Below are 18,186 nucleotides of genomic sequence, written 5' to 3'. Positions count from 1 at the left end.
TAATCCCAGAATGGGCTGCTGCACCCTTGGACTAGGCCAAGAGCAGTAAAGATAGAAGAGAATAAATTTGGATTTAAAAGACCCCAAAGGTACTATTGGGAGAAGATGATAAGAATGAAAAATATAAATACATAAAAATGAGGGATTCCCAACTTTTCCCCATCACTGAACACACAGAAAATATCAGTCTGGCCATTGGGATAAATAGGGCAAGTCGGGGGTGACCCAACAACATGGCCCCCCAGGGTGGGGTCTCCCATCCCCCAAGCCCTACCTCCCCTCCAACACTAGCTGAAGACGTAAATATCCCCATATGGCTGGGATAGTTCTGCTTGAGAAATAAGTACTCTTAGCAATATGAAGAAAAACAGACTTGCACCAAAATAGGACCTTCAGTTCAGAGAAGACGATACACAAAAAGGAAAGCAAACATGCGGTTCAGTGCCTAATTCTGAATACAAAAGTGAACGATGGCTTGGAAGAAAACTAGCACCAAGGTTAATGCTAGTTGGTCCAGGACACCAAGCCACTGTCCCTGATATAGTGATACAGTAAAACAGGGGCCATGGCTGTACAGACCCAATATGGGTGCAGAAGTAGGCGGCACCTACTAGGCAGGTGGGAGGGAGATAAAGACCACACCTAGGGAGTTACTAGGTAGAAACCGAACTTGTAGACAAAAGCAGACACGAAGGAAGGAATTTTGGTTTTGTACGAATGTGGAAATCTAAGCCTATTTGCTTGAAAACTTATGAAGTGCTGCCCATTTGTTGTTCCTTATTGATTTATGTAGTTAATAATTAAGTAGTTTTGTAGTCCTGGTGCCTCACTTATGCTGCTAATTTGCATTGCTGCATGGAGGAAATTATAGATTGGGAAAAGGCAGGAGTTTACAATCCATAATCCCTGGGGTAACTGAAGATGTTTGGTTATAGAAAATGTAAAGGTGTTCCCTCTTCAGGAAACATAAGGGCAGAGTGAGAACAAGAACCCACCAACAAAGTCCTACCGATTCTATTATAAAAACAGGAATGAATGGCTCTTCAAAAAGATAATGGAACCCACACATTTCTCCTGATGATTGGCAGTAGGGCCACCACGTGAATGATTCCAGGGGGCACCCACTTCTCACACTGGAGTATGTTTGAATGGTGCTCCCTAAAGTTGGGGTACACAGCCTGTGCACACAGAAAGACCTACGTGATTCATTCCGGGGCTCCCACCCAACCCAGCAGGTGCATATCTGCAGTGACCCGTGGCATTCACCACCAGCCCAACCATGCTTCCTTCCCCAGCTAAGCTGCATCAGTATTCTTTAATCCCGACCTATCATTTTATTCCAATTCAGACCTACCCAGTTCTCCACAAGGCTTCCCACTGGACCTCTGTTCCAAGCCAAAACACATCCTTCTGGCTCATTTGCTCCAGTCATTCTGTTGACCTTTCCAGAGCTATTTGCTGCTCTCACTATCATGCTCCTTGTTACAGTTAAATAGGAAAAAACCGCCAGGCACACCAGGCAGAAAACTCTGGCATCCTCCCAGCACTTGTACGGGCTTCGGTGTTAGCACTTACCATCTATCACTGTAAACATTTGTTTACATTTCTGACCCTTTCACTCAATGTGAGCTTGATGAAGGGCAGAATGATGCTTCGTTGAGCCCCAAGGTTTTGCAGGCTGCCCAGCACATAGTAGATCCTCTTTCAATGTTTCGTAAATGAGTGAGCAAATGAATATATTACCTTTCTTAGATATGGGCATGGTAGACTCTTCTTGAGCATATAGGTTAAAAAGAATTTCCCCTCTATTACGTACAATGCCTGTGTCTGTTTACCTTTGTTTAATAGCTTCCTGGGTAATGCTAGGAGAGGCTGCTAAGGTCTCTTGCCAGTGGTTTCTGAGTCTTTTGTTTACCCCTGTGCAGGTGGGCAAGTGGAAAGACAAGTCCCTGCAGATGAAGTACTATGTGTGGCCCCGAATGTGTCCTGAGACAGAAGAACAGGAGGATGACCATCTGAGCATTGTAACCCTGGAGGAAGCCCCCTTTGTCATTGTGGAAAGTGTGGACCCTCTGAGTGGAACCTGCATGAGGAACACAGTCCCCTGCCAAAAACGCATAGTCACTGAGTATGGCCCCTTCCCCAGTGCTCCGGGTGGTGTGGGTTAGGCACATTGAATACAGCTGTCAGCACCTGCCTGGGCGGGGACCTCTGAGGCATAGAATGAATTGGGCACCATGTTCAATTTTCCGTTACTACTGAGCAATGGAATCACTGAGCAGCGCTGTGGTTCTGTCCAGATCATGACCTGGGAGACTTACTGCTAACTCTGCTCACATAGCTTTGGCCTTGCCTGGTCTCAACAACCCGCACCTCAAATTTATAGAGGTTTAAATTTGCATTGGTGTTGAACTATGTTTTCTTGAGCTGTCATGCCCTGAAATTTTGAGACTTAGAAACGTTTTTGGATATAGGTAAAACTAAGCTGCTATCCTATTAGAAGTCAGATAATGATTCTCCTTGGTGAGGGTGGGGAAATGCCTGGAAGAGAAAATAAAGGGATAATTTTTCTGTATCTCAATTTGGTGCTGGTTAAATGGGTGCGTTCAGTGTGTGCAAATTTATCCAATCGAACCCTTAGGTATGCGCACCTTCCTGATGTACGTTATACTTCAAAGGAGCACTAAAAATTGTGAGAAAGCATGGTTCAGTGTGATGAGCTAATGAAAGAATCACAGTTTTGTGGTCTCATTTATTTCCTCACTCAGGTCTGAAACACATTGTGCTAAGCGGTGAATGGGGCAGACCTGCTTTGGGTTGGAGTTTTAATGGTAAAGGGTAATATCTGCCTCTTGTATAAAGCCTTGTTTTGTTTTTTTGTTTCTTTAACTGGTTAGGAATAAAACAGATGAGGAGCCAGGTTACATCAAAAAGTGCTGCAAGGGGTTCTGTATTGACATCCTTAAGAAAATTTCTAAATCTGTGAAGTTCACCTATGATCTTTACCTGGTTACTAATGGCAAGCATGGGAAGAAAATCAATGGAACCTGGAACGGTATGATTGGAGAGGTGAGTGTCAGAACATAAGGGCCATTTCCATTTTTCATTTCTTTTGTTTCATGTCAATATAAAAAAAATGCTCCTTTATAAATTTTAGAAAATACAAAACAGTAAATAGACTTCCTGTTCCCGCTATACTAAGGAAACTGCTGCTGGGCTGTTTTCCTTGTGGTGGCCCCTTGCCTTCCTGAGTGCTCTAATTGGAGCATTGTGCCTTTCTCCCAGGTGGTCATGAAGAGGGCCTACATGGCGGTGGGATCGCTCACCATCAATGAGGAGCGATCTGAGGTGGTCGACTTCTCCGTGCCCTTCATAGAGACCGGCATCAGTGTCATGGTGTCACGCAGCAATGGGACTGTCTCACCTTCTGCCTTCTTAGGTAAGTGATATGCTTGCCGGCGTGAAGCAAATGGACATAAGGACAGGTACTTGGTGTGAGGATTAAGTGAAGGAGCACGTGGCCAGGCTCTCTCAGCCAGGAGGTGATTTGCTAGGAGCTTATTTAATTTGGGGGACTTCAGAATCAATTATTCTCAAACATGAAAACTGAAGAATACCCAAAACCAATAGGACACCATAAGACCCTGTAAGAAAACAATGCTGGCTGGGCCGGCCATCAGGGCTCCTACTCTAATTCCGTTCCTGCCACTTACTCATCACTTGACCCTGAGCAAATGTGCTCCATCCTGGGACTCAGTTTCCCTCATCCACAGAAGAAGCCATTTTCAACCAGCTGATCTCTGAGGCTACTTCCTGCTTTAATAATCTCTAATTCTTGCTATCATTGAAGTACCTCTTAACTATCTTCAAGAATTGAGCTCCATGCTACCAAAAGAGGTTCTCTGTTTTTACATGCATTTTCTGAGCTTTGCCAGATACAGCTGATCTGATACTTCCTTCCATTCACCCCGTCCTTCCTCATGCCGTTCTGTACTTCCCTACTCTCCAGCATCGCTTATGTGTCGAAAGCCTTAGATATGATATAAGACCTGTTGAGATAAGGCCAAAATTTCAATTAGATGATCTCCTTTGTGAGCTCATACCCCATATTTTTTGCAGGGGCTATGAGAGCAAGGGGTTGGAAAATAAAATGTCGCCTTGAGAACAGGACATTGAGCTAGGAGACAGATCTGGCTTGACCATAAACAAGCCGTAAGCCCTTGGACAAGTCACAAACTCTCTGAAGGACATCAACCTTTTTTTTTTTTTTTTTTTTTTGCATGAGGATATTGGAATAGACCTTGACTAATGTTTCTTTAAGCTCTATCAAGCTGGTGGGGGGGGAGGGGAAATTTTTAAATAATGTACTGTAAACTGGAGTTATAGGTCCCATAGAATTCTTCCATAAATTACTCAAGTTTCTCAGCTAGCCTTCTTACAATGAGGCAGATTCTGGCCCTGCCAATTTTATGTGAGATGTTATTAGATAGCACACACACTGTATGCATTAATCCTCATAGCAGCTTTATGTATTTTTTTTTTGCTTTTTTCCTTTGCAAGGATAATTGGAACATTAAGAGATACAGACAAAACTACATTCTAATTCTAACCCATCGGTAGAGCACTAACCTCAACTTCTGAACTGGAAGAGCCAGTAATATATCAGCATAGCCCTAGAATGACATAGCAATGCCAGGCAGGGTGTGTGTGCGTGTGTTTGGAGGAGAAGCAGTTAGTTGCAGGGGTAAAAGAAGCCAACATTTATTGGACACCTGTTATGTGGTGTTCCAGACATTACTGTACATCCTTTTGTTATATTATCTCATTGATGCTCATTGATATTATTATTATACCCATTTGATGGCTCAAAAAACAGAATCTTAGACCCATTTAGCAATTTTCCAACAATCTGTCAGTTCACAGCTGGCAGATCCAGGATTAAAGCCCAGATGTGGCTGCCTTCAGAGCCTGCATTCCAGTTCCCATGGGGGCTTTTCAGAGTGCAATTCCTAAATCAGGCACCAGTGTGATGGGCAGAGACAAGGAAGTGATAAAATACAATGAGAAAGTACAAACTTTGTCCTAGAAAACCTCAGATTATAACCTGGCCCTGCCACTTTCTGAGTATGAACTTGGAAAGGACCTTGACTTCTGTAAAATATGGTAATACCATAATGAAGGGGCCATTATAAGGATTATATAAAGCATATGGTGAAAGTACTTTCTACATCATAAAAACCAATACAAATGTTTGTTGTATTTTGTGAACAGGAAGGTGTCCTGAGCTCCATTGGGGAAAAGAAAGCCTGGAGAGGATGCTTTTACTCAGTTATTCCCTAATCTTAGACAACAGTAAAATCAGGGTAGGACTGCAATCAGGGGGATTGGGATAGGCTGGTGATGTTATTAAGAAGGGCATATATTGCATGGAGCACTGGGTGTTATACGCAGATAATGAATCATGGAACACTACATCAAAAACTAAGGATGTACTGTATGGTGACTAACGTAACATAATCAAAAATCATTATAAAAAAATTAGTGAGAACTGGGGGGAAGGGGGCTTCCCTGCTCCCCCATATAGAGGCTTTGAATTAAACCTGCTGCCCTCACGTCTCTAGCTGCCACTAAAAGGTTTAGCATTTCACAGTAGGTATTTGCCTTATCAAGGTCCTTTTTAAATTGTTAAGTGACCAGGTTTTATCATTCCCTTCAGAAGTGCAAAAATAAAGTAGGTTTCACGTAAAGAAAATATTTTATAATTTCCAGCCAATTTTTCCCCTTTCTCAACTTCATCTTTATTAATGATTTGGAAGATGGAAAAAACAGTATGTTAATTCACTTAGTTATGAGTTTACAATGTGATGTGACAGCTAAAAAGGCCAGAACTATTTTGAGACACAATTGAGGGAACATCGTATCATGGGAAAGAATAGCAATTGTCCCTTTTTGTAGGCCTTCAAGGAGGTGGCTCTTGGAATACAGTGTTCAATTTCTAAACACCTCTAAGCCAGAGAGATCGAGATCCAGGGAAGGGATTCAGCAAGAATGATTAAAGAAATTAAAGAAAGCACGTGCCGAACATTCTTGTTCTCCTGCCTGGTCTTATCCCATTAACCCTTTCACTTTGTTTGTTCTGTTAATTACAGCCGAGGCATGTTCCCTTGTCACTGGCTACACTCCCACTGTTATGGATACTGATTGTCAATGTGGATGGATTTTTTTTTTTTTTTTTTGGCATTGACCTCTATTCTCATACCCTGATGATGCCCCGTAAAATACACTGTATCCAAGTGGGTTGAAAAGTAGATGAAGACTAGGAAGTTTAGGACGGGTGAGGCAAGGGGGCAGAGGAGTTATTCATTGGGTGTAGTTACTACCGAATCAAGTCAAGCCTGAAATAGCGACTACATCTGTGGAGAATGAATTTGCACACGAAGTTTGGAAGCATCAGTCAAAGCTTTTCCAGGCCTCCATCTCTGCGGTGTGGCCACAGAGGGGACAACATAAACCAAGAACCAGTCCGCTCTGATTCATTTCCCCCAATCTAGTACTTCTTGGAGAGGCACATTTCCTGGCAGTAGCAGAAACTATCTCAAAAACTTCATAGGCAAGAAGCTCTCCTCGTGTGTTTGAAAAGAAAATAGACCTTGGGGCGCCTGGGTGGCACAGCGGTTAAGCGTCTGCCTTCAGCTCAGGGCGTGATCCCGGCGTTCCGGGTTCGAGCCCCACATCAGGCTCCTCCGCTATGAGCCTGCTTCTTCCTCTCCCACTCCCCCTGCTTGTGTTCCCTCTCTCGCTGGCTGTCTCTATCTCTGTCAAATAAATAAATAAAATCTTTAAAAAAAAAAAAGAAAAGAAAAGAAAATAGACCTTGACCTGCCCCTCAGGGTAGTGGAGACCCTTCGACACAGCCTGTCACTCCTCCCCGACCCAGGCCCTGGCTCTCGGAAGAGACGCAACGCAACGCAACACACCTGTGGTTTTGTCTCGCCGCCCCCCCCCCCCACAAAATACGTGTTGCCTGAGCAAATGAATATGCAAATGAACCAGAATCTTGTTTGTTCTGTTGTAATTCTGAGCTTGGATTTTGGGTTTTTCCCTTCCCCAGAGCCGTTCAGTGCTGACGTGTGGGTTATGATGTTCGTGATGCTGCTGATTGTCTCCGCCGTGGCTGTCTTTGTCTTCGAGTACTTCAGCCCTGTGGGTTACAACCGGTGCCTCGCTGATGGCAGAGGTAAGGCCAGTTGCGCCTGTGCTGGCTCTCATTCTCCGTTCCGAGTCTCTGTACTCCTCATCTGGCGACTGCCCGCTCCCTGACTTACCCTTTCTGAAAACGAACTCTCAGCCTTCTATGGCAACAGCTTGGCAACTCATTAGAAACACCTCAATTAAGAGGTTAGTCTGGATCTGTATGTCCCTCGCTGGCAGAGGCCTCACCCAGCGAGTCCGGTTCTGCCCCGGGGTAAATGAGAGGAAAGCTGCCAGTAGAGTCGTGTGGCATAAACATGTCAGAGGAAACTATCTTGATGACCTTAGGCTGTGAGCAGTCTGTCTGAACAGATGGACTAACAAGGCAGATATACCCATATATGAAGAATAAAGAAGATTAGCTGCCCCGAGATATATGCAGGGTAGTTGTGGCTGAAGGAGTTCTCCACCTCGGACGTACGAGATCTCCGAAGCCTGTGACCCTGGCCCAGCTCCCTCTGCCAGGGATATAGACATTAGGTGGTTGAAATAAAATGGCCAGCAGATAGCAATTCTCACCCATAGCTACTGTTGGGGGCAGTCCAATTTTCTGGCTAAGTGGGTCCAGAGAGATGAGGGCTGCCCATGTGTTCGAGGCATTTATGAGACTTCACAAAGCATTTACTAGAATCCTAAAGGGGGACATGAGACCCCTGTAAATAACTCATCCAAAACTTTCCGAGAATCCCAAAATTCGGGGACTACTACACTTTTTTTCTGGGTTTTCTCCCATCCAGAATGTCAGCTTTATTCTGAAAGTATGCCTCCAAGAGGGAAGCCCTTTTTAACCCTGGCTACACAAAGAATGATCTGTGGGGCACTTAAAAGACAGAGGTGCTTGGACTTCATTTTCTAATATTCTAGCTCACTGATTCCAGGGTGGGTCTTGGACCACTACTGTGTTTCAGAATAGTGCTTTTCTACCTTGGTTGCAGATTAGAATAAGCACCCACTGCACTGATTAGAATAACCACCTACCTTCAATTTAATAAGAATCTTTGCGGTGGGCGGCTAGGCAGCAGTGTTGTGTGACAACTCCCCTTAGTGCTTCTGCTGACCTCACAGTCCAGGCTGTGAACCACTGCTGCACTGAGGGCATTTCCAGGTGCAGACCCACCTTCTCCTTCAGCTCTTGCATTCTGGCCTGGAAGTTTGAATGTCTCCATAATATGGTACAGTCAGGGGGCTTTGTGCCTGTACCAAAGGGTCTTCTAGAAATCATGACCTTCTCCCCATCCTGAGGGGCATTAGTAACAAGCAAAACATCTCAGAAACACCCAAATACATACATATGTTGACAGCATCAAGAACTGAAGTGAATGTGTGCTGTCCTTTCACCTTGAAGAAAATCAAGGAGGCAAAAAAAATCCAACTACAAAATTCAAAGCAAGGGCGCCTGTCTTCACAAAGGAATTCAACACGGGACCAGTAAATATCAGGTCTCCTTGGGGCATTTTGCAATGTACAAAACTTTGATTTATGAACAACTTTGGAGTTACACATCTGTTCCATGAAATAAGGTCCACATGCACAGATGTGTGAGCACAGTTAGATACGAGGCTTGACATGTGTAGTCACTGATTTAGTTGTCAGAGCAGATGCTGTCAGGAGCACAGATAGCATAAGACCTGTGCTAATGTGTGGTGAAACTGTGCGGGCAGATGTTCATTTCTGCAGTGGAGGGGCTGCATGCAGCCCCAGACATCAGGTGAGATTTTGCCATCGCCAAGCATTGAAAGCAGCGAGGCCACGATAAATCTCTGGACGGAAGCCTTGACACTGTGGATGTAAAGATTGGGTGGAGGAAGGTCAGAGACAGTGTGCCTTTCTGTCCTCAGATAGCGTGGTGAAGCCAGGGGTCTGTGACTTCCTCCCTGGGTTCCTGATATTCTTGCTACCACGGTTGGAAACCCAGTGGAGATGGGTTGACATTGTAGTGGGGTCGAGGCTGTCTTTGAAACATTTAGTGCTAAGTGTTAGAAGCTAAAGAAAAATTAGGATAAAGGACATTCAAAGCCATCTAGCATCAGTGTGAATACAATTGTAGGAGGTCCATGACGGGTAGAAGAACATTCCATACGATTCTTGTTGACCTTGTTTAAAGTTGAAATCCTTTCTTGGTAGATACAAATAGGAATTTTAGGAACAAGAGTAATAATGCGAGTGTGATAGTGGGGTAGTTGCCTTTGTCATTCAGTTATGATGTGGTCTTGAGGGTCTTGTCTACATGGGGGCAGGAAGCCCTGGCTGAGTGCCCTGGCTGAGTCATGAGCTTTAGTTGAAGCAAGATCCCACACACACACCAGGCCCCTGGATTTTCTTCTAAAGGACCCTCTTCTGCCTTCCTGAGGGGGTCCCAGAAGAGAGACACAAACTCTCAACTTAAAAATGTCTGCATCTCAATCGGAGGGTTTCCTGCTTTGAGCAGGAACTTACCAGCTCTGTGTATTTGGCTACACAGAGCTGGTATCTCTGTTTAAATAGAACCGGTGACTCTGTCTTAACTTTCTGTCCTTGTCTTTTCATCACAACAGAGCCAGGTGGCCCATCTTTTACCATCGGCAAAGCTATTTGGTTACTCTGGGGTCTGGTTTTTAACAACTCCGTACCCGTGCAGAACCCAAAGGGGACCACCTCCAAGATCATGGTGTCGGTGTGGGCCTTCTTTGCTGTCATCTTCCTGGCCAGCTACACTGCCAACTTAGCTGCCTTCATGATTCAAGAGGAGTATGTGGATCAGGTTTCTGGCCTGAGTGACAAAAAGGTAAGAGGACCATTTGAAACCTCCCGTCTTTCCCTCAGTCTGAGGGATAGTTCTGAGCCATACTCAAAGTTCTCGTGTACCTGTTAATTTTCTCCATCTTTAGAATTGGCAGTCCTTTCTTATGTCTCCTTAAATTGGGACATGAGAGCAAACATCAGTTTCCCTACCGAAATAATAGTACTTCACGTTCGCTTTCTGATTTGTGAAAGGTCGGCACAAGTACGCCCTGGGCTGCAAATAAGGGGCTTGGTGTGTTAGCGGCTTCCTGAGAGTGTGGTAGCTCCCGCTGAATGTGCTTGGGTGGCCTGTCAGCACAGGGCTGCCCGTTTGGTGTGCTATTAGAGGGCCGCCCCCTGCACCCACACTGAGGGCCCTGGCCCATTGTGGCCTTCATTTTCCTCCCAGTGGTATTTTGCTGTGGGCTCTCTGTTTGTTCATCTGCACGCTCGTGTGTTCCTAGGGCTAAGCAGGAGGGTAGTTCACATTGTTCCTGAAGAGAACTAACTGCTATTGAATTTGATGATTGCCCTGTGTGGTGCCGAAGAATAGGTAGCCCCCATACCAATTGCAAGCCTCCCTGCCTAGCTATGCAGTTGCGGGATGAAGGGAAGTGTCCACTGGTTTGCATCTTTTCTGGACGATGATGTGCCAAACCTGTCCTAAATACCATACTCTCTAGGTCTGCTGGAACCATCATGATTTCTGTGGGCAATCTGTCTCCTGAAACCGTGATAGCTGGGATGGTCCAAGATGAGGGAGAGGAGCTACCTCCCTGGGATACCCAGTAGTGCCTGTGGATGCCCCCACATAATTCTGGAAACTTCCACTCACAACAAATTTCCTACCCTGTGTTTCCTTAGGATTTAGAAAATGTGATTTCTCACCCCTTTCCCAGGATGAAGTGGTGAGGTATGGACTGATGTGTGTTTAGAACAGATAGGTCAAATAGTTAATGATTTCTAATGTGGGGTGGGTTTCCCTCAAATAAAACTGTGAACCCTTAACAGATGGTTTGAGAAGAGTAAGAAGGAAGAGCTAGTCTTTTTGAGGGCCCAGGTTCTGATTTCTCCATCTATTCATCTCTACTCACCAAGAACACTCAAAAGCATGTGAGGAAGGTAAACAAGCTTCTAAGAGAATGAAAAAAATAGATCTATATGTACATATATGGATCATTCACTCTGTTTACCTTTTCATGTTACCTCCTTCTCTGATTTGCCTTCCTTTATTTTCTTCTTTATTTTTAAAAAAATAATACCTCTCTTTGTATTTCCTTCTTCCTTATTTTTAGGTTTTTATTTACTTCTCTCTTCTAACACATGATTTATTATTCATTTATTCATATATTCATGCATTTATTACTTAATTCATTTTAAATATTTCTCTTTGTTCCTTCGTTGACATCTTTTGTCATTATGATCCTGGCTCAGAAAAGTTGAATTAGATTCCTCCCTCTACCTCCTGTTACACCAATTTCTGTGCCTGTTTCTATAGCTTGGGCAGTAGTGGGGTTAAGACCATCTACCTCCTCAAAGCTCTACACTTGAATGTGGCGTAGGTGAGGTGGACCGTGCCCATCCGAAAACAGGGATGTGGCAGCAGCATGGTAGACCATGTCCTCACGCGTGGATTTGTCAAGTATGGCAGACGGTGTCCTCACATCAGGCTCTGCAGAGGTTTGGTGGATCATGTCCCCACACACAATGTGGTAGGACCATATTGCCATGCCATCAATAATATGGCAGAAGTACTGTAGACCACAGTCCTTCCTGGAGCTCTGGGCCACTAAGTGAGGGATCTACCATATTTATCATTTTGTTTTCGTCAAGTATCTCTGAGGATTGCTTAGGACAGTGTATTTATCTTTCCCATACATTCGTGAGCTACTCGGCAACAGCTGTGTGATTTTCTATTTGAAATAAGCCTAATTAAGATCAAGGAGATTGTTTTCCCTTTTGTGGTTTTGAAAGAATATATTGTCCTAGGCTGCTCAAACAGAGAGGTTGTGCACCTGTCTGTCCTCCACACTATGTTGGTTATGTTCTGAAAAGTTAGATCCCATCCGTTCTTTCCTTAGAGAATTTCAGTGGTTCCAATGAGTCTAGAATAAAGACCTTTTTCCTGCTGTGCCTCCGAGGGCCTTCACATGGGATTCCCATCGTGCTCTAGCTCTTCAGTGTGGTCGGCCAGGGCTTCGGCCCTTGCAGCCTACATCCCAGGCTTCCAACTTCTTGTCCTTCCGGACCATGCCTCTCTATCTGTGCATCTGCCTGGGATGTTCTTCTCCCGACTTCTTCACTCATCAAACTCCTATGGAACTTTCAAGACCCAGACTAGAGGCCGCTTCATTTGTGGAGCTCCATGGCTCATCTGGACAGTGAGTCATTCTCTCCTCTGACATGGCAGTCTTTCCTCCCTTTATTAATAACACCCGTCTTCCACATTGTCCTGTAATAATCTGGACACCTGGACCTGACCAGATCTCCCCATCTGACCATGAGCTCCATTGGACCACGATCATAACATGGTTATCCTGTTTTGTTTTGTTTTGAAGTCTGTGGGGAGAGGGAAACAGGATATATTTATGTAAGAGCCTCTCACGCAAAGCAGTGGACTAAGCATTATAGGCAAAGAAAGCAACAAGAGAGCAAGAACCCTTTAACAGCTATCTAATTTGAAAATACTTAAAAATGGTTATCAGATACATTTTAGAACTTCGCAGATGACAAAATCGTAAAGCGTAAGCATCCTTCCAGACAGTGTCAACATAATTTACATAATTATAGAAAACATTTAAGTAACTAATGACATGTAACGCACATCAGTGTCAGGAATGCTAATATAAATCAGAAAGAGGGTTTTCTGAAAGTGCACTTAAAATGTCAAAATTGATATTAGTTTCCCTTCACAACACCTTAAGAAAACAAAGTCTCGGGCCTGACTTTGCATGACAGCAAGTGTATTCTGTGAATTTAGGAAAAGAAAAGGTAAAGAATGAAATCGTCAAGATGGAAATATTGAGAATAGAAATGAGGTGATTTTGAAGATTCTTTTTTCAATGGGATTAAATTTTCATCAAGGAAAGTAACATTTAAAATGGAAGAGAGTTCTTAAACTTGTTTTGACTGTCACGGATGGCATATCTTCCACACAACTCAGATCAAGTGGTAAATATCTTGGAGTGATGATGGGAAGGTATTTATAGCCATTAAATTTATATATCTTTGGGAAATTATCTTCAATTTTATGGCAGAAAAGTATTTTCCAGATCTCATTTTTGGTGAGGTACAAAATCAGAATGTTCGGAGTTAAATTTCCATGAAAACCTATTTTGGGGATCCTTTTCACTGGATGGCTTCCATCTTGCAGTAGCACATTACATCAGTGAATTCAGAATTATCCCACTACATGCTGTAACTAAATATGGGTGCAAGTTCTAACATTTAGCAGCCCTACTGTACATTCCATCAGTTCCCCCAGCAGCAGGAGAATGTAAGGAAGCTGGTGACATCTTACTGCCCTTAACAAAGAGCCCCCCATGCTCATTCCCCTATGTCTCACCTACCCAGACGGATTTCTCAAATTGCGGTCTGCCAACCATAGAAAGGAGGGGAAAGAGCTGGACCACCGAGTGAAGGAAGGGACATATTTGCTGGGCCCTAGGTACCTTATGCATGTTACATCTATTTTATATGGGTCCTCTGCATATAGGTATGACTATTCCCATTTTACAAATAAAGACCCCGAGACTCTGGGAAGTTTCCAGACTTGCCTAAAGTCACACGTTCTCAAGTGACAGAGCTAAAGGTTTGCGTCCCGGTGTGTTGGTCTCTAAAATCACTTCGCCAGGGTATCTCCCTTGTTCACCCCAGACAAAGTTATGATGTCGGTAAGGATTGGCATTGACACCCCTGCCCCCACTTTTTCATTGAATTTTCAATTCTCTTATTCGATGACTTTCTCTATCAGTTTCACTTAACCCTGAGGTTACTGTCCACTGCCCCCACCAGGACTACTGTTACTACGGATAATGGTAATAACAGTCATCGTCATTATTAATATAACTTCAACAATTATATCTCTGCTCACGTTTTTTTCAGCTCCCACAAGCCAGGCATAAGGCAGCTGCATTACACAGATGATCTTATGTAATGGTGCTATAAATGTTTTCATTTGTCAGTGAGGAAACTGAACCTGGGAAGGGTTAAGTCATTTTCCTTCTGATATGCTTCGCCGCCTACAGTCCCTAAACAGTGTGCCATCCTGTTTCCATCCCAGGGCTTAGTTTTCATTCATCCTCTTTCTTCCTATCTTCCCATCTACCTTGTCAAAGCATAACAAATTAGATCCTTTTCCTCTACCAAAAAGCAGCTATCTGATGAACTGATCCACAATAATTTAGATAGTGTTTTAACATCTACACTTTTTAAAAAAGATTTTATTTATTTATTTATTTGAGAGCGAGAGAGAGAACACGAGCTGGATGAAGGGGCAGAGGGAGAAGCAGACTCTGCTAAGCAGGGAGCCTGATGTGGGGCTCAATCCCAGGACTCTGGGATCATAATCTGAGCTGAAGGCAGATGCCTAACCGACTGAGCCACCCGGGCGCCCCTCATTTGCACTTTCTTTAAGAAGCTTTTCAAAGGCATTCCCTTAAGAAGAGAAGGGTGGTGATTTCTAGTACTTATGCAGGCGAACGGCCCACACATTGACTTTACCCTGAGCCTATTGTGACCCTGAGTTTGAGCCACTGTTGGAGGGTGAGAGAGGGGCGGCAGCAGGAAAGAGAAGGGGCGGTTATGGAGTCATGGGGTGAAGGAAGCAGAGACTGCTGTCTGACTGTCTGAGGGTGTTTGGCTGCATCCTGTTCACACATTCCTACCCCACAATGTGACATGTACCCACTATGTATTTTGCAGTTTTTTTCCTCAAGGAACTGTAGGAATTTTTAAAATGTCCAAAAGGTGCCTATCTAATTAATGAGGGCGACCACCTTTGCCTGCAATATTGAAGGTACAATCAGGACAGCCTTCTGACAACTAAATAAGGACCCATGGCTTTTCTAGATAATGATTATTCTATGTGAAGTCTCATAGCATCTTGAAGTCACCTTGTATCCTTTTGTAATAGAGACTGTGTAGGACTTTTAAATCAACGTGCAAACAAGTCAGTGTGCATTCTGGAAGAGAACCAGCCTGGTGATAAGCATATTTACACCACAGTGCACACTGATACGTGATGATTGGATGGTATTTGAGCACGTGAAGAAATGGGCCATGCTTTCCACTGTACAGCTGTGTCTTCCTTACCCTATTCATTTTAGGCTGAAAGCTGGTGAGAGACAGCTGACCTCAAGCTTGATCTGCCACACCTTGGTCCTGGCGCAGACCCTCTTGGTCAGATCACGGAATACTGAGCCAAAAATAGCTTACTAAGGATAGTGGCAGGCATGCCTTACTAGCCAGGGAGCTAGAAATGAGGGCCTGGAAAGGATCTTCAGGTAGCTGAGCAAACTAAGGTGTGATTTCTTGCGTGGGAGTCCTGTGGAGCTGTCAAGCAAGTGGTCCTCTTGTAGCAGCTGGTCAAGAGCAATCCTGGAGGAAGTGACAAGAAAACACCCCCCAGCCTGGGAGGACACAGGGCATGGGGCACGCGTGTAGAGGGGAAGGGACACCTGCCCCTTTGTCTCTCAATTACCAGAACCAATCTGACATGGTATGTGGGCTCCTACCCCAAGTACTGAGCCTCCCTCATTCCTTCCTGGGTGGCCTGCACCCAGAACAAGGCCTGGAGGTTGCCCAGCTCCAGTGCTGTTGCTCAGGGTCAACTCTCACCATTTCGCTAGTGTTATTTGAGAATGGGACTACTTTTGCCCACTCCTAATTCCTGAGTCCATTTTTTACTTGCCCGACGCCTTGACTGAGGCAACCAGTGGGGCTTCGCAGTGGTCACCCTCCCAGTCCTAGGATGCAGATGGCTTAGTGCTGACTACTGGGCTCCCAAGGGGGGCCCAGGGTCTCCTTTTTCTCCTTTCCGTGTACCCCTTCACAGCCTCAGTCTTCACCGTGTCCTCCTTTCCTTGAGTGACTGCCTGCTTCCTGACATTCCATGGCTTCCCACATAGAATTCCTCACCTCTGACCTCTGCTGTACTGTTGGCGCTTATTGTGGGTTGAATGGACCCCCCCAAAAAAAGATACGTTCATGTCCTAACCCCTGTATCCTGTGAGTGTTACCTTTATTTGGAAAAGAGATCTTTGCAGATGTAATTAAGTTAAGGATTTCAAGATAAGATTAGCCTGGATTCTCCGGGTTGGTGCTAAATCCAATGACAAGTGTCCTTACAAGAGAAAGGCAGAGACTTGACTCAGAAGAGAAGATCAGGAGAAAGCAGAAGCAGAGATTAGAGTGTTGCAACCACAAGAACCATCTGGAGGCTGGAAGAGGAGGCAAGGAACAGACTCTTCCCTAGAACCTCTGGTGGGAGCACAGCACTGGCACTTTGATTTCGGACCTCTGGCCTCCAGAACTGTGTGGAAATAACTTAGTGTTGTCTTAAACCACCCTGTGAATAGTAGCTGGCAATGGCAGCCCCTGGAAATGGATACAGGGCCTTCATGACTCTCCTACAACCTGCTCTCTGAGCTCCCCGCAGATGTTAGACTTTGGGGTTTCTCCTGCTCGTTTCCATCTCCCCTGTCAGCACCCAGCCCCATCCTTCCAAAGGGTATTTCTTATAGCAGCATCCAGTTTAACTCCTCTTCCCACGAATCTCCTTTGCTTCGAAGAATTGATCTACATCGCACTGAAGATTTGCAGACATGTTTTACACACCATGGAAGTCTTCTCCATGCTGCTGAATTCTAGGGAGATAGTCGAAAACCCAAGTGTCCTTCAGCACTCCTGTTTGCTCTGTCCTTGAGCCCGATTAGGGTTCATTTCTCGCAGCATGTAACGTGTTATATGTGTGCGTACTTCCCACGCAACCTCCTACTAGACCTCTTCATAGTAACATCATTGTCAAAGGGGATGAAGGGCATGATTTCCACAACTCTTTTCTAGGGACAATATTACTAATGCACCCCTCTCATAGTCTGGATCGTGTTGCATTGTTCAAATCACAGAACTGGAAGGGACCTTATTTAATCATAAGGCACGGGGGCCGTTTTTCTCAATAATGGTAAACAGGTGTCCTCTCTTCATGTGGATGAACATATCTTCCTTGACAGATTCTTTGTTACACAGGAATGCACACTCATATATGTACATGTGTGTTCATATGTATATATATATATGTATACATATATATATATATATACACACAGTTGACCTTTGAACAACGTGGGGGTAAGGGCGCCAGTCCCCTGCACAGTAAAAAAATCTGAGTACAAGTTTTGATTCCCCAGAAACTGAACTGCTAATAGCCTACTGTTGACTGGAAGCCTTACTGATCACATAAATAGTCAATTAACACATATTTTGTATATTTATATGGATTATGTACTGCATTCTTACAATAAAGCTAGAGAAAAAATATTATTAAGAAAATCCATAAGGAAGGTGGGGCTCCTGGGTGGCTCAGTGGGTTGAGCATCTGGCTCTTGACTTCGGCTCAGGTCATGATCTCAGGGTCCTGGGATTGAGCCCTGCATCAGACTCCACGCTCAGCAGGGAGCCTGCTTGAGGATTCCTCTCCCTCTCCTTGTGCCCCTCCCCCTCCACTCAAGATCTCTTTCTCTAAAAAAAAAAAAAAGAAAAGAAAAAATCATAAAGAAGAGAAAATACATTTATAGTACTGTCCGGTATAAAAAAAAAAATCCTCTTTAAGTGTACCTGGGCAGTTCAAACCTGTATTGTTCCAAGGCCAACTGTATATGCATCCTCCAAAAGTACATACATACAATAAGATAACTGGTTAGCTAGGAGCTTGACACAAAGCTACATTAGGAACACAAGTTTCCCCTGTGCATAGAGCAGAAGCTTTACAGTGTGGATCTGAGGAAGGTTGTCTTTTTTATCTGGAAAAAGAAGAAAGTTTTGTCTCATTTTGTTGATATTAGCAGAGCCATCTTTCTGTGAAATGAATCAAAAGACAATGAAATGAAGGCAGGAAGAAAGGAGGAAGGAAAGAAGTAGAAATAAAGGAGGGTGGGAAGGAAGGAACAATGGAAG

The 18,186-nt window shown here is 44.3% G+C and overlaps 1 protein-coding gene across 1 annotated transcript in view; it reads left to right on the top strand.

Annotated features, from left to right (window-relative positions):
- GRIN2B (glutamate ionotropic receptor NMDA type subunit 2B) overlaps positions 1 to 18,186 on the top strand; it is a 276,351-nt gene that overhangs the window by 224,225 nt on the left and 33,940 nt on the right. The window contains exons 8-13 of the mRNA XM_087855925.1: positions 1,926 to 2,120; positions 2,731 to 2,742; positions 2,914 to 3,069; positions 3,286 to 3,439; positions 7,112 to 7,237; positions 9,786 to 10,015. Coding sequence (XP_087712051.1) covers positions 1,926 to 2,120; positions 2,731 to 2,742; positions 2,914 to 3,069; positions 3,286 to 3,439; positions 7,112 to 7,237; positions 9,786 to 10,015 — 873 coding nt within the window. The remainder of the gene's footprint in view (positions 1 to 1,925; positions 2,121 to 2,730; positions 2,743 to 2,913; positions 3,070 to 3,285; positions 3,440 to 7,111; positions 7,238 to 9,785; positions 10,016 to 18,186) is intronic.

The sequence above is a fragment of the Ursus americanus genome, chromosome 25, assembly GCF_024610735.1.
Source record: "Ursus americanus isolate L20-20 chromosome 25, mUrsAme1.1.p, whole genome shotgun sequence".
NCBI classification, from domain to species: domain Eukaryota; kingdom Metazoa; phylum Chordata; class Mammalia; order Carnivora; family Ursidae; genus Ursus; species Ursus americanus.
Note: the sequence above shows the minus strand (reverse complement) of the source record. Positions and strands in the feature narration are given on the sequence as shown.